This window comes from Muscardinus avellanarius, assembly GCF_963383645.1.
Source record: "Muscardinus avellanarius genome assembly, chromosome: 1".
Lineage (NCBI taxonomy): Eukaryota > Metazoa > Chordata > Mammalia > Rodentia > Gliridae > Muscardinus > Muscardinus avellanarius.
Genome location: NC_137786.1, coordinates 134,837,847 through 134,862,713, shown reverse-complemented (window position 1 = coordinate 134,862,713; position 24,867 = coordinate 134,837,847). Strand labels below are relative to the sequence as shown.

Sequence of the window (24,867 nt, the reverse complement as noted above, 5' to 3'; positions counted from 1 at the left end):
CACTGCTGTCCCTCCCTTACACCCTTGTTTGGCCAAGGTAGGGAAACCCAGCAGAAGCAAGCACATCGCCCTGCCCAGCGGAAGCCTCCAGTTTCGTGCCCTGAGCAAGGAGGACCATGGGGAGTGGGAATGTGTCGCCACCAACGTGGTCACGAGCATCACTGCCAGCACCCACCTCACTGTCATTGGTATGTGGCCTCGGCTGGGCTGGGTGGCAGGGCAGAGGGCAGCTGGGGTCTGGGCACTGGCTTCTAGGGAACATTGTGTGGTGACTGTCCCCATGCTGCAGGCATCTCTCCTGGGTCCTTCCCACTCCAGACCTAGAGGACCCCACGTGCAGCCCTCAGCCTCTGTGGGCTCCGTAAGGGCAGGACAGGCAGGCATATGGTACAGGAGAGGAAGCTGCATGGCCAGCACGGACCGTGCAGCCTCAGAGTGGAAGGGCCTATGGGACAGTTGGGGATTGGGATGAGGACAGCAGGACCATGCAGCACTTGGACCAGACAGTGAGCTGGGATTGGCCTGGCACTAGGATACTGGGCAGAAATAAGAGATACTGGTATTGGTATATTCTGTTGTTCCTTGGTCTGATTGTTTGAGGCATATGTCCCAGGACTTCAGCCTGTCCCCTTATATCCTGTTCCCCTGGGTTCTAATAGCCACAACTGTAACCACAGTCAATGCTCTGAGCATTTGCCACTGGTTTAAGACTCTGAACCCAGTGGTCTGCATGGTAGGTCAGTCCTGCCTCCCAGGTGGAAGCTGATATATCCCCAGGTTACATTTGTTGGAATGGAGGCTGGTGTGGACTGTGCTCCTGCCCAGTGTCACATCACTAATAACTGGTAGGACAGGGATCAGACCTGAGTTGACATATTACCTGCCATTTGTGCCATCTCACATCAGCATTGGGGTGGAGCGTGGCTCTCTCATGAGGCTGTGGACTTTATGGGATGCAAAACTATTTGGTTTTGCCTAGGACCTCAGAGGAGCTCAGGAGTTTGGCGGGGGGATGAGGTTGGGGAGAGTTCTGGCTGCCTATCATTCCATGTTTCCAAGCTTGAGGGTTCTCCCACTGGTGATGCTAGATGGCACAGTGGGCTAGACTTTGTTCTCCCGCCCTTGGAGAGTGGAGGACCAGTTACCTCAGAGCCTCTGCTTGTCTCTAACCACTCTTGGGGTTGTTTAGCTCTTCTCTGCTCCCACCTTTTTGGGTTCCCTGCAGCAAGATGATGGGGGCCCAGCAAATGGGCTCAGCTCCTTTCAGTCTGAGAGGTCTCCCTTGGTCTTCAGGCACCAGCCCCCACGCCCCGGGCAGTGTCCGGGTCCAGGTCTCCATGACAACTGCCAACGTGTCCTGGGAACCAGGCTATGATGGAGGCTACGAGCAGACATTCTCAGTTTGGTACGGACCTCTGTGAGTCAGCCCCGCATGCTTTGCTCTCTGCTTCTCCTCCCCTGCCCGACTTGGCAGTCCCAGGGTGGGTGAGGGTCCAAGGAGGCTGCAGGTCAGACTGTGTCTGGGGCCTTATGGGCAACTGAGGATGTCTGAGGGGACTCGGCACCCCTGTATCCCTATCTCAAAGGTTGGTGAAGCCAGTTTGGGCCTTTGCCACCCTCTGTAGCACTCTTCCCAACTTACCTCACTGCCCCCCCCCCCCTGCCTGCTTTTTGTGTCCTGCCTTGTTTTATTACAAGGTTCCTCTGGAGTCTGGAAGAGACACCTGATCTTTTAAGGGCTTTATAAAATAGTGTGACCCAAAGTGAAAGGTTTGATTTTTCTTCTATCCCTTGCCTGATGGTTCTAGAAGGCTGTATGGAGAGCTGGTGCTCACCTTCCTGGTCTCGTCTAGATAATCTGCACCTTCTCTCTGGGACCTGTTGTCTGTTGTGTTTCTGTCTCTGTCATTAATGTAGCCAGATGTGGTGATAAGAAATCTTTCTCCAAACCTCAGGATAGCTAGAGATATGAAAACTGCATGGGCCAGGGTGGGGCCAGGAGGCTCAGGAAAAATGAAAAGAGAAGTCTAGTGAATTTCTCTCCTTCCCATGGCCTTGTTCTGAGCAAAGAATTTCAGCCCCTGGTGTCACTAGTGACATCCTTGAGCAGCCTTGACAAACCTCCTCACGTCCTTTCCAGACCTGTCCACCCCCCCCCCCCCGGCATGTTTCTAGCCAGGCTTAGCATGAATGCCGGGAGGAGGAAAAAACAGACTTCAGAGTGAAGCTCTGTGGGACTCAGGGAGATGCTTGAGACACTCCTCCCAACATGGAAAGTTGAGAAGGGACTTTGCCCTGTGTCCTGTCCTGGTGGTTTGGGGCCCTTCCCAGGCTGAATATCCCAGGTGTTTTGAGTTCTGCATTCGTAAACTGCACTTGGATGGTGGGAGCTGCGACCTTAACACTCTGCCCCTCCCACAGAAGGGGTGGGGACTCTTCACCACACCGCCCAGAAGCTGCTGCAACATGCGTGGCTAGGGAAGGGTGTTTGGCATGGCCGAGCTGATTTTGGAATGCCAGCGTGGAAGGGCTGGGCACAGATCCGGGCTTCCCTTGCTTGTGGTGCTGCTCCACACTGCTGCTCATCTGCATCGCTTTATCATACTCTGCTCACTCGCTTGGGGGCCCTGGGTGGGGAAGAGCAGGTGCCAAGGTTGGGGAGGTCTCATACTTTGTGACTGCCTCCAGCTTTCCATGTACTGACTCAGACATTTGGTGCTAGACTCTTTTTGCTATGCTTTCTGCTGCCTCAGCTCACCCTCCTGGGCATACACAGTAGCAGCCTTTAAACTTAGAGGGGAACCCTGTGGGCATCTGCTAAGTTACAGCACTGAGCTGCAGAGTGGGCTGATCTCACAGGATAATGTCTCCTCCCAGTGGTGACAAGGCAGTACTGCACCTGCAGCCCATAGCTTACTTGCCTATTGGGAGTTTGGGTCCTGTTAGAACATAGAAAACCATGACTCCTAGTCTCATACTCTCCATGCACAATGTGATCTTCCCCTGGACTGTTATTTCTAACCCTCAAGTACTTAGGAGTCCTGGTCCCACTATCTGGAAACCCTTGATCATTTTTGGATATACCTCGGATATTCTCACATGATCCAAATCTGATTTGACAGTAAGCTCCCAGGGTGACTCTGGGTCACACTTTGGGTTTTCTCTGGGAAGCCACAATCACCTGGGTTCTTTTCCTAGTCCTGCCATTTCTCAACTGCTCCTGCTTATTTTTAATGTCCCTCTGCTCCCCAGGTAGAGCCCACATGTAGGGTGGTACCTGGTGTGGGATTCTCCCACAATGCAATTGATGATCTGGCCAGTGTCTTCAGTGTGATTTACACCTGAGGGCCACTTTATGAATGAGAGGTTCCAGTGGTGGTGGGTGGTCTGGCATCATGAGGGTTGCCCAGCCAGAGCCGGGCAGGTTCCCGCCTTGGCCATCCCTCTTCCTGTCCTTGAACCGGGCAGTGTTTGTCCTCCCACTGCCTTCTCCTTGAGGACCTTGCATGTGCACTCTTCTCTCCAGTGTGACCCACCCCACCCCTTGTCCCCCATCCTCTCTCTCTCTTTTGGCCAGGATGAAGCGGGCACAGTTTGGGCCCCATGACTGGCTGTCCTTGTCAGTGCCACCGGGCCCCAGCTGGTTGCTGGTGGACAACCTGGAACCTGAGACTGCATACCAGTTCAGTGTCCTGGCCCAGAACAAGCTGGGAACCAGCGCCTTCAGTGAAGTGGTCACTGTGAACACTTTAGGTGAGGGCTTGGGGCGGGTGTGCCTGGGGCTGTTCCCTTGCAGAGCTGGGAAAGACAAAGATGATGATGGTGATGATCTGGAGTTATGGTTTAGAATGTAGTGTGTACCCAATACTTACTAAGTGCTCTCTAGAGCAGTTCTTTTGCTCTCTGAGTGAGGGTTTGTCATGTGCTTCTTCAGGGGTTTCCTGGTCCCATATCACAGTACATTTGTCCAAATTCTTTTTGCATCCTCAGATGGAAGGAAGGGGTATTGTATTTTGCCCTTCATCACTAGGCCACATGTTTGCATGTCCCGTGGGTGTGCAGGGAGACTGGGATCCTTTTTCTTTCTGTACTGCCTGGCTGCAGTTTTGTTTGTTCTCTTCTAAGGCCCCAGGGGGTTTTGGCAAACAGGCTTTTTCCAGGTTGAGTGGGGAGCACAGCTCCGCCTCCATTCCCAGAACCCCTTCCCATAAACCTCAAGTGTGCGTAGAGGGGCAGGGCGCTCACTCCCAGCTCCAAAGTGCCTGTGCAGGGCCTCGTTTTGTGTTTCTAGGCCAAGAAGGTAATTGAAAGAGTGAACAATGTTCCATAAGAAAATTTTCTTAGCTCTTGGGGAGAAAACTGAAAATACAGTCATATGTCACTTAACAGCAGGGACACAACCTGAGGATCCCTGAGGTGTGTGTTGTTAGGTAATGTTGTCCTTGTGTGAACATTGTAGAGTGTACTTATGCAAACCTAGATGGTACAGCCCAAGAGTAGTGTCACAGTAAACATGAGGAAGCTGATGCTGGCATAAGGTTTACAGGGAACTTTAATTTTTTTTTGGAAATAAGCATATACACTCTAATGACAAGAAGTATAATATAGTAAATATATAAGCCAGTAACATCATTGTTTATTGCCATTATTATACACTCTGTATTGTACACAGTTTTATGTGCTACACTTTTATACTGCTGGCAGCACAGTAGGTTTTTTTACACAAGCATCACCATAAACATGTGAGTAATGTGTTGTTCTATGAAGCTATAGCAGTCCCTCTGTTATTAGATGATAGAAATTTTCCAGCTCCATCATAATCTCATGGGACCACTGCCCCGTATATGGGTCTGCATTGATCAAAATGTTATGCAGTGCATGGCTATACTTTAATTACATTTGTTTCTTCCTTCTTTTCTTTTCTTTTCTTTCTTTCTTTTTTTTTTTTTTTTGGTGGTACTAGGGGTAGAACCCAGAGGCTTTCTATCTCTGGGATATTCTCCCAGACCCATTTTATATTTTATTCGGAAACAGGGTCTCACTAAGTTGCTGAGAGCCTCACTAAGTAGCTGAGGCTGGCTTCGAACCTGTGCGATCCTCCTGTCTCAGCCTCCCAAGCGCGGGGATTACAAGAGTGCACCACCACGCCCGGCCTTCCTTCTTTTCTGTAGTTCCCATATTTTCCACATTCGAGGAAGTACTTGGTTCTCTCATGTGTGCTCTTTAGACCTCTGCCAGTAGAGTCATTAAGCTGTGAGCCACTGGCTGTGATTCTCTAACTTTGGACCAGGAGGGCTACTGTAGACGACATCCTCTTCCCCTCTGAATCATGCATTTGTTTCTGGTGGGGGATGCCAGAGCTGCCTAGGTATTACTGATGCCATCTTCTTTCTCCTCACCCCCTTCCCCCGGGTACAGCATTCCCTATTACAACTCCAGAACCCCTGGTGCTGGTTACCCCACCAAGGTGCCTCACAGCCAATCGGACCCATCAGGGTGTGCTCCTGTCCTGGCTCCCACCTGCCAATCACAGCTTCCCCATCGACCGCTACGTCATGGAGTTCAGAGTCGGGGAGCGCTGGGAGATGCTAGATGATGCCATACCAGGCACCGAAGGAGAATTCTTTGCCAAGGATCTGTCACAGGTGAGGGTTTTGCTTTTCCTTGCCTCTTCCTAGATTCTAGAAGTGACAAGACTTTCTAGAGCCACCTGAAGCTTTGAGTGACTCAACTCAGGTGCATGAGGTCAAAATGAGCACTGTACCTCCTCACTCACATCCCTGGACACTTCCAGATCTGCTGCTGTGGTTTAGACTACTCGGGTCACATCAGCTGAGGTCTGCCAGTTTGAGGGCCAGCTGGGTGGCACTGGGGACTTGCCAGCAGGGTAGAGCAAGAGGCCAAGATGTATCATCAGAACACTGACCACAGCACTTTACTGGGTTCTGATGAGGATGGGCAGAGGAGGTCCCAGAAGGATTGTCTTCTGGGTCTGCCCAACAAAGGACCCTTACTTTAACAATTTAGAGCTCCTGCAGGAAAATACATTGTCTCTTTTCCCAGATGACCCCCTTATATGTGAATGTCCATCTTAGGAGAGGAAGCAAGTAGCTTATCTCATAGATAGAGTCTTATACTATCATTCTGTCTCTTGCTTCCCTGGATGCTCATTTAGTGGCATGCAGGAATTGGCCCACAGTGGCTTTTGAGAATCCATTGTACCTTTATCTTTACAACTCTCTAAGTGACCTCATGTCCATAACTTAAAATCAGTCATGGTGAGAATATTTATACCATAGCCATTGGCCAATGCTAGTGCTCACTTACTACTAATACTACCAGCATCCTGGTGCCTCGGGTCTCCTGTTCTGTAGAGGTCATTTGTGGGATTTGTAGTAGTGGGGGGAGTAGTTGTTTCAGGACCCTTGGCTGACTGGGTATTATCCCTGGGCTGCAGGACACCTGGTATGAATTCCGGGTTTTGGCCGTCATGCAGGATCTAATCAGTGAGCCCAGCAACATCGCCGGCGTCTCCAGCACAGGTACTTTGGGGTCAGGGGTTCTGCTAGAACTATAGGGACATAAGCCCCAGAGCTGCATGCAAGAGTCCTTTTGTGAAACACCTAACATAGGAGGATAGGCTGGGTGGAAACTAAGGTATCTAGTTGCAACTGCATGAGCCACAGCACTTTGGAAGCTTGGCAGATTCATGCATAGCATTTTATCCCACTAAAGGGGTGGGCTTTCCACAGTTCTATAGGATAACCACAGAAAGAAGTTCAACAAATTGTCTCATTACAGTGCTCAAAAAGAACTTGGTTCAAGAATTATTGGTAGCCGGGTGTGGTTATGCATGCTTGTAATCCCAGCATTCGAGAGGCTGAGACCAGAGGATCGTGGTTCGCAGACAGCCTCAGCTACTTAGTGAGGTCCTCTGCAACTTAGACCCTGTTTCAAAATAAGGAATAAAAAATAGGGCAGGAGGTATAGCTCGGAGGTCAAATGCCTCTGGGTTCCATCTCCAGACACGAACAACAACAACAAAAACTATTGGTGCTCTGCTTCCTGCTTCTTCTAGAGCTGTGCTCTGTGATGGGGGTGGGGCCATGCATTGCGGGGAAGACGCCGCAGGTCAACAAGTATTTGCTGGATGCCTATTATAGGCTTCTTTATAATTATGTGGCTTTTATTTGGAAAATTGTTGTTTGGTGTTGTTTCTCTGCCTTCCTTCCTCTCCCTAGATGTTTTCAGGCTAAATAAAGCCAACTCCCTAGCATTTTATCCATTTATCTTTCTTTCTGTTGGCACTGGTCCCATTTCTACACATCTTCTCTCTAGCTCCAGTTCCTGAAACATAGCAGAGTCCCTCTCCCAGGGAAGTGGTGTCCTCAGTCTGGAAGAGGCTCTTGCTTAATGAGCAAGCCATGACACTATTTCCTTGGGCACAGCATGTACAGAGGCCTTAGGGATCAGGGGCCAAGGATCTTGGCCAAAAGCTCAGGCAGCAAGCCCGATAGTGTTACAAAAGTGCAGGTGCAGGCAGGCTGGGGGAGGGGAAACCAGAGCTGCCAGGGAGCATGGGAGTTGGGGGAGAGGCGGAGTGTGGTTTGTGTTTCATATATGAGGCACCTTGGGACTTATTTTGTAAGACAGAGTTACCTCCTATAGGCAGCAGAACCCAGCTCACTTCTGTCTTGGCTTCTCTCCAGGGAAGACTTGGAGAGATGGAGGAACACAGAAGTCGTAGTCAAAGCCACAGTAGAAGGCTGGAGCATTTTGTGGGTTCATTTCCGTGAACCATCCTGTGCTCAGTGGCTTTCTGCTTGGCTCCTGAAAAGAAACATGCCTACTCAGATAATTCCACACAGGTGATGAGGACACGCTACCTCAGCACCTCCTGTATTTAAGACCCTGTTTCCAAAGGCTGCGGCATTTGTTTTCCGCTCGAACCATCAGCATAATTTGGGTTATTTTTATCCATTATTATCATTGACATAGCAATGAAATCTGGCCAGCTATATCACAATATATTGATTTTTCCCTTTGATGAACCTGAAGAGTGGCACTTACTGATGCAACTGTCCTTTGAGGATGATACAGTGGACTGGGGTTCCAGTCCCATTTCTGACATTAGAATTAGCTCTGTGAATTTTGGCTCAGATCTTTGCCTGTAAAGTGAGAGAAACGGGCTGTCTCTGCCATCCCTGCTAGCTCTAGCATTCGTCTATAGCTTAGAGGGCCAGGGCCTGCTTATCCTTGCTGCAGAAAGCTATATGCCTGCCCTGGAATGACTTAGAAAATGGCTGAGTCTGAACTCTATTGCAACAGTGCCTCTCCCTTCTCTAGTACTTTACACTCTAGGTACCTACACCTCTGGGCTCTCATTTTTCAGATATAGCATAGGGGAACACCAGAAATTCTGGACTGAAAGTTAGAACAATTGGGATCTGGCTTGGATGCTGAGAGCAGCTGGAACAAGTCGAACTCAGCAAATCAGGGGTTTTCATTTAGAGACTGAGAACAGTTCACTTAGTGTGTTCTGTCTTCCTCCTGGAGTTAATGGGAGAGGAACTGATAGGATGCATTTGTGTATTTTGCAACATGTAAAGCATTAGAAAGAAGTGATTATTGCAGTGATCGTTTCTTCTTTATGAGCTGTGTAGAGGTTACTTGATTTCTCTGGACCATCTCTTTTACTCTGTCTTACGAACCATATGACCCTCTTCATATGTTGGAATTGAGCATGGGGGTGGATCCTGGGCATTGCCTGTTGTATAACAGTAGGGCACAGTACTTGGGGACCTAGTGTCAGAGAGGGTGGGGGGTGCTATGTTGAGGGATGGGATCCACCAGTGTTCTCTGGACCTCCTTGCAGACATCTTCCCACAGCCAGACCTGACTGACGACGGGCTGGCCCGGCCTGTGTTGGCTGGAATTGTCGCTACCATCTGCTTCTTGGCAGCTGCCATCCTGTTCAGCACTCTGGCCGCCTGCTTTGTCAACAAGCAGCGCAAGCGCAAGCTCAAGCGAAAAAAAGGTGGGTGTCTGCCCCCTCCCCTTTCTCTACCTGGCCCCATTTCAAATGCTCCCAATCAGGAGCGATGGGCCATTTGTAGCAAGGCCTCTTTGGAAACAGGGAAACTGGGATCTTGCGGGCAGAGCTGCCAGTGGGTTTTGACTTGAAATAGGGAGGAGGAAAGAAGGTGGTAGGGAGAGTCGGAAGATAACAGAGCTGGAGGGAAGGCAGGGCTGGTGGTGCACATAGCTGGATACATAGGAACCAATAGGAATGTGGTATTTACCTTGTGTAGCTTTGCTTTGGTCCTCCCTGCAGACACCTGGGCATGGGATGCTGGGTTATTATAGATGCAGGTCTCAGTGGGCTTTCTCTCTTCCTTTTTCCTTCCAGACCCTCCGCTCTCCATCACTCACTGTAGGAAGAGTCTTGAGTCTCCGTAAGTATCTCTGGCTGTTGGCGGTATGTGGGGAGAGGGGGAGCTAGACATGGGGACAGTTTGCTTCACTCCACCCCATTTCTGTGTTTCTAAGCTGTTTTCTGTTGCTTGGCTTCTATGTTAACTTTAAGTTGTTCACATAGATGGAGGGAGCAGAAGTATAGATAATCCAAACAAGTGGGTCACATCTTTTTTTTTTTTAGCCTTGCAATGTACCTCTCTAATTTTTTTCTGTCCTAACAGATTTGCCTTCATGATATGTTTTGCTTAAGTTGGTATTAAATGAGCTTGCATTTCTTGAAAAACCTGGGAATGAAGTTGTAGGTGTACTTAGAGCGTGACAGACCATGCCAAATATAGGAGCAGGCCAGGAAAAAAGTGGCAATGTGGGTGTTTATTCCAGAAATGGACAATGCATGTCTAGACAATTGAGAATTGGCCAGTGTATTTCTTACTGCCATATTCATCTCATCCCTGCTGTTTTTCTTTAATGTTAGCCTTCCTAGGAGTTGGCTGGTTTTTGTTAGGAGAATGAAAAGAGGCTCTAGGCCAGTTCATGACACCCTCAGCCCCCCCCCCCCTTCTCTTGTTCTCCCCACAGCTTGTCTTCCGGTAAAGTGAGTCCAGAGAGCATCCGCACACTCCGGGCCCCATCTGAGTCTTCCGATGACCAGGGCCAGCCCGTGGCCAAGAGGATGCTGAGCCCCACCCGGGAGAAGGAGCTGTCCCTGTACAAAAAGACCAAGAGGGCTATCAGCAGCAAGAAATACAGTGTGGCCAAAGCAGAGGCTGAGGCAGAGGCCACGACCCCCATTGAGCTGATCAGCAGGGGTCCCGACGGCCGCTTTGTGATGGACCCCTCAGAGATAGAGCCCTCCATGAAGAGCCGGCGCATCGAGGGTTTCCCCTTTGCGGAAGAGACTGACATGTACCCTGAGTTTCGTCAGTCAGACGAGGAGAACGAAGACCCACTGGTGCCCACATCTGTGGCTGCCCTGAAGTCCCAGCTGACGCCCCTGTCTTCCAGTCAGGAGTCCTACCTGCCACCACCAGCGTACAGCCCTCGTTTCCAGCCCCGTGGGCTGGAGGGCTCCAGTGGCCTGGGAGGTCGGCTCCAGGCCACTGGCCAAGCTAGGCCCCCCGCCCCCCGGCCCTTCCAACATGGCCAGTATTATGGGTACCTCAGCAGCAGCAGCCCTGGTGAAGTGGAGCCACCTCCCTTCTACATGCCGGAGGTGGGCAGCCCCTTGAGCTCGGTCATGTCATCCCCACCCCTGCACACTGAGGGGCCTTTCGGCCACCCCACCATCCCTGAGGAAAACGGAGAGAACGCTTCTAACAGCACGCTCCCCTTGACTCAAACACCCACAGGAGGGCGCTCTCCTGAGCCCTGGGGCCGGCCAGAATTCCCCTTCGGGGGGCTGGAAACCCCAGCCATGATGTTCCCTCACCAGCTGCACCCCTGTGATGTGGCCGAGAGTCTGCAGCCCAAGGCCTGCCTGCCCCGAGGACTGCCCCCCACTTCCCTCCAGGTGCCCGCGGCCTACCCAGGCATACTGTCTCTGGAGGCGCCAAAGGGTTGGGCAGGCAAGTCACCTGGGAGGGGCCCTGTCCCAGGGCCCCCCGCCACCAAATGGCAGGACAGACCTATGCAACCTCTGGTGAGCCAAGGGCAGCTAAGACATACCAGCCAAGGTATGGGCATACCCGTGTTGCCTTACCCCGAGCCGGCAGAGCCGGGGGGGCATGGCGGCCCCAGCACATTTGGCCTGGACACCCGGTGGTATGAGCCCCGGCCCCGGCCCAGCCCCCGGCAGGCCCGGCGTGCCGAGCCCAGTTTACATCAAGTGGTGCTACAGCCCTCCCGGCTCTCACCTCTGACCCAAAGCCCCCTCAGTTCCCGCACTGGCTCCCCCGAGCTCGCCGCCCGGGCCCGGCCTCGCCCAGGCCTCCTACAGCAGGCGGAGATGTCAGAGATTACCCTGCAGCCGCCAGCTGCGGTCAGCTTCTCTCGCAAGTCCACACCGTCCACGGGCTCCCCCTCCCAGAGCAGCCGCAGCGGGAGCCCCAGCTACCGGCCCGCCATGGGCTTTACCACTCTGGCCACTGGCTACCCCTCCCCTCCACCGGGCCCTGCCCCTGCAGCGCCCGGGGACAACTTGGATGTGTTTGGACAGACACCTTCCCCTCGGAGGATGGGGGAGGAGCTGCTCCGACCAGAGCCCCCAACAACGTTACCTACTTCAGGGTAAGTGTGAGCTGTCTCCTGCCCTCCTCACCTGGTCAGCTCCCTTCCCCCCATACCTCGCCCTGCCAGCCACCCTTCCATCACCCCAATGACAGGGCTTGTTGGACATGCTGCAGCATCTCTTCGGCAGGAGTTCTGGCCGTGGCAATGGCACCGGGGCAAGGCGGGGCTTATCTGCCCAGGTATCCCAGCAGAAGCTTTGGAGACCTTCTCCACTCAGCCCAGTGTGCTCAGAAGGCCCACAGCATAGTGGGAAGCTTGGGAGAAGGGGAGGGGGACATGGCATATCAGAGATGACTTCTGTGAGTGCTGCCCTTGAAGTCCAGGCCCTCCGTGTCCCTGCGATCTTGGCACTGGGTGGTGGTTCCCTGGAGTTGTCCACAGACCCTGTTTCCAGTCTCCTTCTCTTCCTCGGCCCCTCTTCCTTGCTAAGCAGGACCTTGGAGCCCCTCCTGCCCCGGACCACCAGGTCAGGGGCTGCCTGTTCCCAAGCTCCTGCCCCTTAGTAGTCTTAGTAAGCGCCGGACTTCAGGCCTGTCCACGGCCTCTCCAGGAAGGGTGCACCTGGAGGCTGGGAGGACAGTCTCAGGCCTTGTGAGCCACTTCCCCCATCCCCACCTGTGTGCCTCGCAGGAAGCTGCAGAGAGACAGACAGACAGACAAGCTCCTGCGATCAGCCCGCCTGAGAGAGCACACTCTAATCTGTAGCAGCTGGTATTCCAGGTACCAGAGTCGGCCTGGACGCCTGTCTGTGCCTCTTCTTCCCTGTCTCTCTGTCCTGCCCTCCTTCTGCCCCTCCTGCTCCTTGCCCTGCCTTCCTTCTCCAGTCAGTCTCTGTCAACCTTTCTTCCTTCTCCATCGCCTTTGGTTTGACCTGAATTGCTCAGAAGAGCCTGCCACGACTCTAGTGCCCCTCAAACCCCTCCCTCCTTCCTCTTCTCCCTCTCCCCCTTTCCCTCTCTCTCTCTCTCTCTTGCTTTTTCTCTTTCTCTCTGGTTCAGTACTTCGGTCTCTCTTCTTGATGTAGCCGCCTGTGGAGGGGAGCAGAGTTCCAGAGGAGGCTGGCCTGGTGGTAGGGGATGGGAGGCAGTGGGGAGGAGGGAGCCCAGAGCCCTCCCCTGCCCCCATTCCCTTCCACTCTCTGGTACCTGGAAGTGCAAGCTCACCTTCATCCAGTACCAGTGCTGGTGCTCCTGGCGGGGCGCTCCTGGGGGAGGTGAGAGAGCTGTAGCTAGGGCCCCTCTGTCTGCCGGAGGTGCCGAGGTGCCGCCGCCACCCTGTTTGTGCTTTGTGCAGCGCCTCACCTGCTTTGTTCCATCGTACCGTCTGGTTCTCCGTCTCTCTCTCCTCCCTCACCCCATTCTCTGGCCTGGCCTGTGGGTCTCTGCTCGCTGTGCTCCCCTTCCTCCCCTCTGGGTGTGCGTGGGTGGTTCCCCCTGGCCGGTGTTGGTAACTGCTTTGTTTCTGATTGATCTCAGCTATCTGGGCAGTGTTGTCGAGACAAGCCTCTCCTCAGCTCAATAGGTAAGGGAGCTCCTCGGCCGGGTGGGCGGGGGCGGGCAGACGGACGGGGGCTTCGGCAGGGCCATCGCTTCCTGGACAGGGGATCTGAACCCCCTCCCCTCACTGCCCCGTGGGGGTCAGCTGCCGTTCCCATGGCTTCTGGGTTCCCCACATCTTGCTGCTCCGGCTGTTCCAGCTGCCTGCAGGCTGCGCCCAGGCACTGCCTAGCTGCAGCTTAAACTCCTGGTCCACGGCCAGCCCTTCCCAGAACCCCCTGCAGATGCTCTCACTCAGATTTCCTTCATCCTGCTGCCAACACACCCAGAGCCTCCCATAGCAGCCTGGGGCCCTGCATGCACCCGAGGGACCCCAGATGCCCACGGTCTGCTTTGCATCTCCACCCTCAGGGACCTATCTGCCCTACACCAATATCCAGAACCTTCTCCTCACCATCTTCCCAGCCCCTCTCCTCTGCCCTGTTTTCCCAGCAGCCTCAGTCATTATGTCTCCCACCTTCCCGCCCACTATACCAAGACTCAGATCTTCCCCTGGGGTTGCTGATCCCTGACCCCCTTCTTAGGATCATAGTAATAGGTTATCAAGGAGCCCAGAGAGCTCCCCGCAGCATCTAGGTCTTCCTCAGTCAGTGGCCTCCAGTCATGTCAGGTGAGAATGGCTTAAATGGCATGACTTCCTCGTGCCCCTTGCCTTCTGCAAGGTCATTACAGGGACTGAAATATGACCTTGCCCTTGGATTCAAATTCCTTTCAAGATCCCTGTAAGAGCTATGCTGACCCCCTTGGGTCAGGCTCTTAGGAGAGGGTTTTGGAAAGAGCCTCCCTCAGGAAGAAGGAAGAGGTGAGAAGCCCATGGATCAGACTGCATGATCCTGCCCTGCCTGTCCGACTCCTCCTCTTAACATCCATCAAGGAGGAGGCCAAAAGAATGTGGCCTTTGTCGGGGCCATCAAGTCTCTTAAAGAGGCTCAGGACACTAAACAAGCCTTGCCTTCTCATGCAATTATCTAAAAAGCTACTTCTTTTTGCCACGGGCTCCATTGCTCATTCAGCTGGGAGCATGCACATTGTACCCAATACCCTGATGGGGGAAGAGATCGTCTGTCTGGGCATTTTGGTTTCCCCAGGTGAGATGTAGCTGCGCTCCATCTCCACCTCGCCATGTGGAGGGAGTCTGATTTTCCCAACTCTGGACTATAAATCACATTCCATCATAAGAGTAGCCTCCCCCAGGAGGGAGGGCCTTGACATGTCTTTACAACCTGTAAAACTGTCAGCAGCCACGAGGCTGACTGGGTGCCCTGCTGCAGGCACCAGTGGTGCAGGCACCTGCTTACGAGCTCACCTGCTCCACAGGCCTGGTGCCACCTCCTAGATGGATGCTTTTGCAGAGAGAGGGTGACTAGCCATCCTGCTCCTTCCCCACCTTCCCCACTGTCCCTCAGTTATGACTCCCCTCTCAGCTCCACTGATCCCCTGTTTTCCTAGTGACCCCTCTTCTTCCCCATGCTAGATCTGAGAGAACCCAGCTATCCTATCACTGCTGTGGCAAACCCAGAAACCAGGGGCAGCAATGAGGGACCCTTGTTCCTGTCCCGGTCCTGGCCAGCATCCCCAGCCTAGGAGAATGAATTCCTTCCACATCCTCCGAGTTAGACCTTCGTGGTGCTGGGCAACAGGAGCCTCTGCTCGCTCTCCTGCTTGCTGAGAATCTCACTGGGCACAGCAGCTGTGGGGCCCGGGGAGACGGCAGACTCCTCTGTAGATGCTGTCTTCATGCTGAGCCTTTGCATGTGTCCCCACTTGGTCTTGCTTGGAGAAGTTGTCACACCTCTTGTCTACGTTCGTTCTCGCTCTGTTTCTTTTCCCTTCAACTTCTTTCCTGTGCCTTCTGCCATACCTGTTGTTGCCTGCCCCTCCTCCCCTCTTTTCTCTCTCCCCTTTTTCTCCTCTTCCCAACTCCCATCTCAGTGTGGAGAGTTGTGTTGTGTGGGCCTGTCCTTCTGTGGCTTGCTGGGGTTGCTGAGCTAATCGCTCAGTTCCCATGTGATGCTGGTAGTGTCCTTTTCTCACATTTCTGTGTAATCCCGTCTTCCCTTTAATATCTGTCATGACCTCAGTGATGTAGAGGGGATCTGGAGTCTAGGATGCAGCCCCCTTTGCTAAGTGCATGTAGGAAGGAGCCCCCATTTGGATACAAACCTCTCCCAACTTCTGAGGTAGAGCAGTTGGTCTGTGCCCCGCCCCTGCCCAGAGGGACCATCTTGTGGTCAAGCTGGGTTGGTGCTGACCTGTGTGCCCCAGTTGTCCATGGGGTACATGGAGAATGGACTTGAGTTTTCCCTGGTCATAGCATATACATGAGTGGATTTCTTTCACCTCCCATCCACAATATCTCACTAGACAATGGGGTTTGTTCTTGGACAGTGAAGAGAAATCACGGCCCTGCCTATTGTCTGGGGACTTAGAACAGTGTTGTAATGGTCAGGTTGTAGGGTGCCGACAGAAAAAGTGTCTGGATGGATTTTGACTTTCCTGTCACGAGGTTTGCCTGCTACTATAGGTAAGCAGAGAGCGAAACAAAAAAAGACCTCCTAAGTTAAATGGGTGTGATTATCAGGGTTTGGTGGGACATTTTTGGGGAGAAGAGGGAGAAGGAGAAAAAGAGAGAAGAGAATAGGAAGTAAAGAAAACCCCAGGTGCTGGGTATTTGGGCACACAGCTGCAATCCAGTACTTGGGAGGCTGAGACGGGATGATTACAGATTGGAGGCCAGCCTCAGCAGCTTAGCAAGATTCTCAGCAACTCAGCAAGACCCTATTTCAAAATGGAAAATAAAAAAGGAGTGAGGGTAAAAAAAATTTAAAAAGGCATTCTGAGGTAGAATGCCTCCGAGTTTGATCTCCACTACCAACAAGCAAACAAACAATTCCAACAAACAAAAATATTGGTACAATAACTGATTTTTGGGAAATGGAAGATCCAGAGACCCCTGTAGGCTTTGAAGCCTTTGTTCCTTAGTGGTCCCCTTTCATTGATTTTCCTGGGAGAAGAATCCCAGAGTCTGTGGCATTCTTGTGTATTTAGAAATATTTAGGCTGATCGGAAGGAGAACTAGGAACTCAACTTCTTGGGCAGCCCAGGGTTCGGTTTTGTTGCATAACAGGATCTTCTACAGGTCACACTCAGTTTTATTGGAAAGCTTTATTCCAGGGATAGGAAGGAGTTGTTTAACCCCAGCTCCTTAGTTGAGGCATCTGTACCAGAAGCTCCCTAATGGGAAAGGCACCGAGTGGGCTCGATGTTAGCAGGGGACATGGTCACCCTTGCTAAAAAAATGGAAGCATTTTGATTTTGATGCTAGACAGCTTTCTATGCTGCTAGTAAAGTCTTTCAGAACACATTTTATGTTTCTTTTCTGTATAATTTGCCAAATGTAGACACTTTTGCCTGTCCGCTTCCATCCACCTGTCCTGCTAGACACTTGCTATTATTTTTTTCCTCTGGCATTAGGCGATGATCCTGGTGCACCCAGGAGCCCTCTCCTCTCAAGTGGCCAAGCCCTGAGCCAGGAGCCATGGCAAGAGGGAAACATGTGTCTTGGAGGGGCTGGGTTTGGCTGTTACTCCAGGGTAGATGAGCATCTTCATCCCATTGACTTATTTGGAAAATTTTGCCTTATGATTTAACTTTAGTCAGTTTTCCCATCCCTAGTTTGTCTTATCCTGATTCTGACACTGAAGTAGAGCGTGTTAGTAACTAGCATCTATTGCATCACAAGGTTTATTATTATTATTTCTCAGGTTTGGTGTAAAAACAGTGTTTTCATTCTGTTATAGTTTCTGTGCCTCTTTTTATTGAAAAGAAATTTGAAGAGCAGTATAGTGTAATGCTAAAGAGTTTCAGCTTGGTTCCTCAACACTGGGTTATCAGATAAATCGCTCAATCTCTCCAAACCTCAGCTTCTTCACCTGAAATAGAAATCAATGTAGTATTCATCTCTGGGGGGTTGTTGTAAAATTAAAGACTATTATAATATTATAATATTGTCTATAGTAGAGAACATAAGACAGTGCCTAGCATGGTAAGTGGTACATAATGCTATATGATAAAGATGATAGTAGTAGTAATATATTGATTGTAGCAATAATATTCCCATAGAAGTTTCACTTGGCTTGAAGGAATTTTCAGTGGTGCCCTATGTCAGTTGCTCTAATGGTCTGTGACCTGACTTCAGGATGGACTTAACCTTTTCTTTGGTCATAGTGCATACATGAGTGGATTTCTTCCACCTCCCATCCACAGTATCTCACCAGGCAAGTGGTGCACCCAGGCAAGTGGAATTTGCTCTTCGGCAGTGGAGAGGAGGAGAAAATTGATGCTTAATCCACTGCCCTGCCTATAACCCGGGGTAACTGAGAACCTTGTCTGGCTGTGGGTCACTCAGGATCCTGCTGGACAACACTATTCTTGCCTGTTATATGCCTCTTTGGACCATACATTCCTCAGTTTGTATGGTCTTTCTGAAGAGGCTGGACAGGACAAGGAGATAGAGCGAATCAAGCAGGAAGATTTGTATCTTTGATTTTCTTTTTAGGCAGCATGAAAAAGCCTGGGTCAAGGCTGAGGGGGTGAGGGCATTCTCCCAGCCATGGAATGCAGAATTCTTCCACCCTTGCCATCTCCACCCTTTCTAAATCCCTTCCAGCAGTTACTATGGTAGAAGGTGTCTATGGGTAAACTCTGGGGCTTGTCCAAGAGGAAGGATGAGACATTAGCATATTGGGTCTTGGGGGAGAAATCGATTTCTGATGTGAATAGGATTACTATTCCATGAGATGTGTGTGTGGGCTGCTGTCAGGAGCTATGGAGAGCCAAGACGTTGTTTCTGACTTGGACTTTGAAGGAGCTTTCTTGATACTTAATGCACTAAAAGACTCCAGAATGGTGACATCCATCAAAGGAGATGGAGGTCATTTCATTGCCAATTCCTACAGCAGAGAGACCAGAAGCTTCACTGCATACGCCTGCCTGTAAGTTTTCTCTTCCCTCATGCTCACAGGGACATCCAGTGTTGGGGAGATGAGGCTGCAGTCTTTTCATCCCCCTCTCATTTTTTTTTCAACCTCAGATTGTTTGCTGACCTTTGAGAACTTCTTTGGACCTCACAAGATTGTCTTTTGATCAGGATTTACTAAAATCTGATTGTGATGGAAATGAGGGAGGGAGATGGGGAGGCCAAAGAGGGAAAGAATATGAGTCATCTCTGCTGACATGGCCCAGAATGTCCCTTCTTCCCTGATCACCTCCTAATACCAGCACTGGTGGGAAGAAAGAGTGCCTCGTGTCTCTTTAATAATAAAGGAAAGAGTGTCCTCCTTTATTCCTCAGGCTCCAAGTTGGCTTGCTTTGAGAAGAAATGATACTGATAACATGTCTTCTAGAATTTCTTCTTTTGTAACTCTTGAAATGTTCTTGTTACCATGCACCGATTATCAGATGCTGCTGTCCTTTCAGCTCACTTTGCTACCATTTGGATGGACTCTGGTTAAATGGTTGACTGTGTCCTCACCATGCAGTCAATCCATCAGGCAAATGACAAAATGCATACCCCAAATGGATGGAGAAAGAGGGACCTACCTACATGGGTCTCCTCTTCCAGCCACCTTGGAATCTCTGTTGATCTTATAGAGTTCACTGGATACTTGTTACAGACAGCAAGGGCTTCATGAAGCTGTAGATTGGACACACTGTCATAATCTACTTCTACCCTCTTCTGTTTTCAAACAATACTGAGGAAACCAGCCAAGTCTGCAGAGGGTCAAGTAGACACCCCTGCTGAAAAGGTTGTTTTGTGACAAGTATTTGTTGCTATTACCTGTGAGGTTCTGGCTGAATCTTGCACACAGAAGGGAAGTCGTCCAACAAAGATGGGTTTGTGGAGCTTTCATCTCACTGGGCATTGGGTTTCTCATTTAGCCCTTCCCTTTTATGGAGACAGAATACTTCATTGTGATTAGAGTTGCTCACCTCCTTCCACTTTAAACTGCTATTTTACTTTTCAGTTAAAGGTCTTGATTGTGATAATTTCTAGGAAAGAACTGCAGATGTTGAACCCACCTTTCTCTGACACTTGCTCATCCCAGCCTGACTTCTCTGTGACAGAGCTGACTATTAAAGTCTCTCTCTCCCTTTCCTAGGGTCTTCTGATTGCACTACAGGTTGGCTTGCATCTGAGGTAGGCCACCTGCCACTGCAGTTTTCTGGTTTTTTTCCTTTCCAGGAGCAATAGGAAGGCAGGTGGCAAGGAGCCACTGTGGACACCTCGGACTCCCATAGCCCTGGGCTCCATCCTTCTACGGCTGCCTTTGGCTTTCTTCCAGCCCCTCTTGCAAAGCTCCCCCATCTGGGAGCTGACCTGTGCCTCTCTAATTGTCCCTTGCAGAACACTTCCACCTGTACCCGGGAATGCTGCTGCACCTGAGAGGCTGGAGGCTCTGAAATACCAACGGATAAAGAAGCCCAAAAAGTCATCCAAGGGCTCTTCGAAGTCAAAGAAACGATCCGGTAAACGGTGGGAAGTGCCCACTCCTCTTTTCCCACCTTGCTTTCCCATACGATTAGGATTGTTGGGCCCAGGATCTCAACCTTGGGTTTTCTCTAGAATTGAATCCACCAGCTTCTCTTGTTCTTTGTTTCCTTTTAAACAGCCATTTTCAAGTAATACACAAATTTTATTTTCATGTAAAAATTGAGAGAGATAAAGCTAAAATCAGATTTCCCCCATTCAATTCATTCCTTTCCACCTAGGGAACCATCACTCTTGGTGGTATATGTATTTGCAGAGCCTCGGCTATACATAGAGCTTTAGAAAAATCTATCATATTATTTTAATATATTTTTGAAAATAATATATTTTTTAAATTCTCTATTTCCTTATACATTCTTTCCTTTATCATTTCAAGCCTTTTAGTTGAACACAGGAGTGATAGTGCTTAGGGTACATGTGGCATAGACCAGCCTTCTCAGGTTGACCACACTTTACTCAGCAACAAAGAGTAAAATCTCATTATCTTGAAAAGTGCACCTCCATTGAAATATGTCTGAAGTTTATCCAGCAATGATAGGTAGCTTCTAAAATAGTATGCAAATAATTCAGCTCTCTTTTAGAAAATTCTTTGATATTTGGCAAATACTCTCTTTCCACCAATGGCTTTAGGAATGTTGTAGCAGACTCTCAGGGAAGAATGCACAGATGTTTATCTGCAGATCTTTGATAACTACTATAGAGCAACGTTCTTTATAGAAAGAGTCATGAAAAAGTGTTACTATCAGGGAAGCCATCCAAATCATTGGAAGATGGTGATCAGGATCAATCACTTAGCTTTTGAGTGGTACTAGTTTTCTATCAGTTTATGAATGAGAATACTGAGACAAAGAAAAAGAAAATGAATTTTTTTTAGGGCTTGGCTGAGAAACTGAAGCCCAAAGCTGAATTTCCAACCTATTTGAACCTATTTACATTTAAGATCCATCTATATATATATATATATATATATATATATATATATATATATATATATATAGTGTGTATTTGTGTGTGTGTGTGTGTGTGTGTGTGTAGTCATGTATCACTTAATGATAGGGCTATGTTCTGAGAAATGCAGAATTAGGGAATTTTGTCATTGTGTGAATATCATACTGCGTGCTTATATAAACTAGGATGGCTAGTATGTCACTGGGCAGTGTCTTAGTGGGTTATTGTGTATATGGTCCACTGTTGACTGAAATGCCATTATGTGGTTCATAACTATACATTATAGTAAGAAAAATTTATTTGCTTGTTGCAAAGTAAGCCACATCAATCAAATTCTGTCTTGTTTTGATGATGGTGGTCCTGGTACTTGCCCTGTTGTTGACAACTCTCAGATATCTGCCTTTTGCCCAGGTCTTGTCTCTCAGGTCAAGTTTCATATTCTCTGTTGCCTATTGAACATGCACTTGGATGCTTTTATCAGCCTTTGATATGCCCCAAGTAGAGTTATTGATGATCCTTTCCAACTCCCCTCCTCCTTACTTCTTTTCCAGTTTAGTAAGTGGTACTGCTTTCCACTTAGTTGCTAAGGCAAGTTCTTCCTGGTTTCTCTCTTGCCTTCATGTCCACTTGGTAAGGTCTGTTGGCGCAGCCCTTACAGTGTATCCTAAACCTAGCCAGTGTGGGCTGTCCCCTGACTAGACTACCATCTTAGTGCCCTCTTTCCTGCCTTGGCTGCTGGGGCAGCATCTTGCAGCTGGCTCTCCTGTTTTATCCTCACTCCTTCTGCAGTATGTTCTACACATAGCTACCAAAGTGAGCTTTAGAGGACAGAATAGCATCTTCTTTTCCATGTGTATATATGTGCAATCAGAGCAGGCTTTCAGATTCCTTTAATACCCCTGCCTTTAATACGCTTTCCAGTCTCACTGTGTGATGATCTTTGACTGTACCACACTCACTAATAACTTAGAGCTCTCCCATTGGCCATTATTTCTGATGGGAATAATTTTCCCTCAGATGAGTGGAAGGCTCATAATTCAAGTGTTAACCCTTCAGAGAGCAGAAGCAATGCCTTAGTTGTTTGTTACCACATGAACTTGTTTTATTGTTCTTTGTTACACTTTCAGCATCTGCAAATTCTGTTTCTCTATTTTTTTTTTAAGTCTGCATAGTTTGTTTCTTCCTCCCTACCCCCATACTCAAGTATAATGTTTTAACCGTTCCCACCGCATCACCAGATTGGCCATGGTAGAAGTGTGACCCTGGCAGAACAGGAAGAGGCTGGGCCTTACTCTATTTTATATTATTGAAATCTCATGTAAAGTCCATCATTGCTTGGGGTGGTGAGAAAAATGTGTAGAGTGCAGCCTGTTCTTAGAATCCCTGATTCTTAGTACCTAGCATGATGCCTGGTATCCAGGAGCCACTGCAGAAGAAGAAATATTTGTAGATTGATTTATGAAATCTGTGAGTTCACAGAAAGAAAAATCATATCCATCCAGCTTCCTTGATTCTGATAGAAATGAAGGAAGCAGGGTTTTGTTGTCTTAGTAGTAAAGAAGGTAGCTTCTCCACAGCAATTTGGTCTTGTCTTCCATATATTCAGGCAGTCTTTTTAAATATATTTTTATTGGTTCATTGTAATTATATGTCATAGTGAGAATCAGAGTGATATATGAGTGCACGCACACAGTGGTCGGTGTATTTCCTTCTACATTGCATCCCGCTCCCTCAGGTGACCCCTTTTCTTCACTAGTAGAAACTCAGCAGATGCAAAAGGTGAATGTGTGAGGCCACATTCTTCCTTTTCACCCTTTTCTTTGGTGTGTATTGTCTTCTCTTTAGACGGTTCTGCCTCCCAGGATCAGCAGCTTCCCAACTCTCAGGTTCTGTGGCCCGACGAAGCTGTCTGCCTCCGAAAGAAGAAGAGACACTCTCGTCCTGACCCCTTTGCCCGGCTCTCAGACTTGTGCCACCGCCAGCTTCCAGAAGACCAGACGGCAATCCTCAACAGTGTGGATCACGATGACCCAGGCCACGCCACTCTGCTGTGACTCCACATCACTCTAAGTGTCCCCAGGGCAGGGGGCAGGACTATGGGGGCAGGGAGGGACACTGTGCAGGGCCTTGTCCTCCTCTGCCCACCAAGGGATGGCCTAGACCCTTGTCCTGAATGCCCTTTCCTACCAGAGTGGGATTTCCCCCCAGGTCCTGGCCAGCTGGCCTTGTCCACAGGACAGAGGGCTGGGGGCTAGACCTTCTGCCCGTGGGTCAAAGTCAAGGAGTAAGTTGGGGACAGGAAGACATTTGTCTCCACCCCACCTCTTACTTGATTTTTCTCACCTCTTCAAATGTCTTCGGAAGCGAAGAAGAGGAAAGCAATGGCTTTTACCGCTTTTGGCTTCAGTTTCAGTTTTTGGAGTCCTGGGAGAGGCTGGACTTCCATCCCAGCTTTCAGACTCCACATATATATAGATATAGATATAATTGCACATGTATGTAGTTGGTGGGTTTCTCTATGTGTATATATATGTACATTGAAGCAAAGCGCTGTTTCTTCCTGTGGTCGATGGAGGAAGGAGGACAGTAGTGGACAACTGGGGTTTGGGAGCAGAGCTGGCTGTGAGCAAGTGGGGTGCCCTCATGTTTGTCTTGGGGGATTACTCTTGCTGAAACAGGATTTATGCCTCTCAGCTGAAGTCACCATTGTTCTAACTGCTTCCATCCAGAGCAGAAATGGGCCCCTGCCATGATTACCAGCTGCCTGCTTTGGGGGTTTAACAATGAATTACCACAGAAATAAACACAAGCCTTTATTGCTTGGTTGCCAGGTGAAGAAAGGGTGTCCAGGCACAGAGCCAGACTGGCATCTTTCTTCTTTCCACAGTTTGGCTCACGTGACAAAAGTAGAAGCTGCTTTGCAGTAGGGCCACCAGGCAGGCCTTCGTGAACAGACTTGAGCTTGTGCAATTGTGCATTAGTCCCTTTTGGTCCAGCTGGGCCAGGAGCCCTGCAGCCAAAGGTTCTTCCATTCCAGAGCCACCTGTGCTCAGCATCAAGCTGCAGCAGCTCTATTTATACCAATCTGTGGCTCACACTCCAGAGCGCTGCTCTACTGCGGCTGACTGGCTCCTCCTTTCCTTTTGTGGGAGCTAATTCTCCAGATTGATTAATTGCCACTTGTGCAGAGCCGCCCAGGGCTCCTTTGCATACTTGCCGTGTGCTGCCTGACATTGCTCTGCCCTGGGGTCTTCCTCCACCCTGGGGAACCAAGCTCTAGCAGCACGGGATTGGATGGAATGACGGTGCCCCTGATTGCCATGTTCTGGGGTGTACTTTTCCTGGTAATCTTGAGTGGAGCTGGCTGAGGCACAGGAATGTAGGTGGAAGGGGTGGTAGGCAGGGGCATGGGCCCTGATCCTTTGTCTGCCAAAATCTTGTCCTAGTTCAGACTATTAATACCTGGAAGCTTTTGTGAGGCCATCTTCCTACCCAGATACATCTCTCTTCCTAGAAGATAATGGTGCTGCCCAAGAACAGGGCAGAAGGTGGAGGGTGTGATGGGAGATGACCAGTTCCTGCTCTTCTGTCTTCTTGTTTAGGAGGCTATTCCTCTGGCTTAGCCTGGGATAACAGGGGCTGCCAGGTTCCTTGAAGTATTTTCTTGGTGCTGCTGTCTTGGTGGGTTTGAGGATATTCACCTCTCCCCAGTTACCTGCTTATACATTAGCCATGTCAAGCACTAGAAGGCTTCTACTAGTCTCCATGCAGCCGCCAATGGCTGGCTCAGCCCTGACCTTGGCAAGGTGTAGCCAAGTCCTTTGTGGGAGCTTCCATCTTGGGGGATGGACTTTGCCTCTGTCAGCCAAGCCCTGGTGCTTCCTTCCTTCTCCCAGTGATCAGGGACCAACTCTACCCTTGAGACTCTGCCTCGTGACCAACATCATAATTCACTTCTGGACATGGCTGAAAAAGGTGTAGAGGGCAGATTCCTATTGCTCTGTACCTAGGCTATGCACCCTTAGGGTGGAACAAGACCTTCTGGCTGATGCCCTTCTGTGGAGTGTTGGAATCCACTTGACCATGGGCAGCAGCTCTCTGCTCTGA

The 24,867-nt window shown here is 49.9% G+C and overlaps 1 protein-coding gene across 2 annotated transcripts in view; it reads left to right on the top strand.

Moving 5' to 3' along the window:
• IGSF9B (immunoglobulin superfamily member 9B) overlaps positions 1–22,814 on the top strand; it is a gene marked incomplete at both ends in the record, with an annotated part of 48,209 nt that extends 25,395 nt beyond the window's left edge. Inside the window, 10 exons of one of the 2 annotated variants that reach the window (XM_080706281.1) lie at positions 38–188; positions 1,294–1,405; positions 3,578–3,753; positions 5,419–5,645; positions 6,458–6,542; positions 8,876–9,037; positions 9,410–9,455; positions 10,057–11,703; positions 19,669–19,790; positions 22,606–22,814. In XM_080706281.1, the coding sequence (XP_080562407.1) occupies positions 38–188; positions 1,294–1,405; positions 3,578–3,753; positions 5,419–5,645; positions 6,458–6,542; positions 8,876–9,037; positions 9,410–9,455; positions 10,057–11,703; positions 19,669–19,790; positions 22,606–22,814 (2,937 nt within the window). Of the gene's footprint in view, positions 1–37; positions 189–1,293; positions 1,418–3,577; positions 3,754–5,418; positions 5,646–6,457; positions 6,543–8,875; positions 9,038–9,409; positions 9,456–10,056; positions 11,704–19,668; positions 19,791–22,605 lie in introns of both variants that reach the window. The other variant, XM_080706280.1, reaches the window with a different exon arrangement.
• Positions 22,815–24,867: the final 2,053 nt, after the last annotated feature.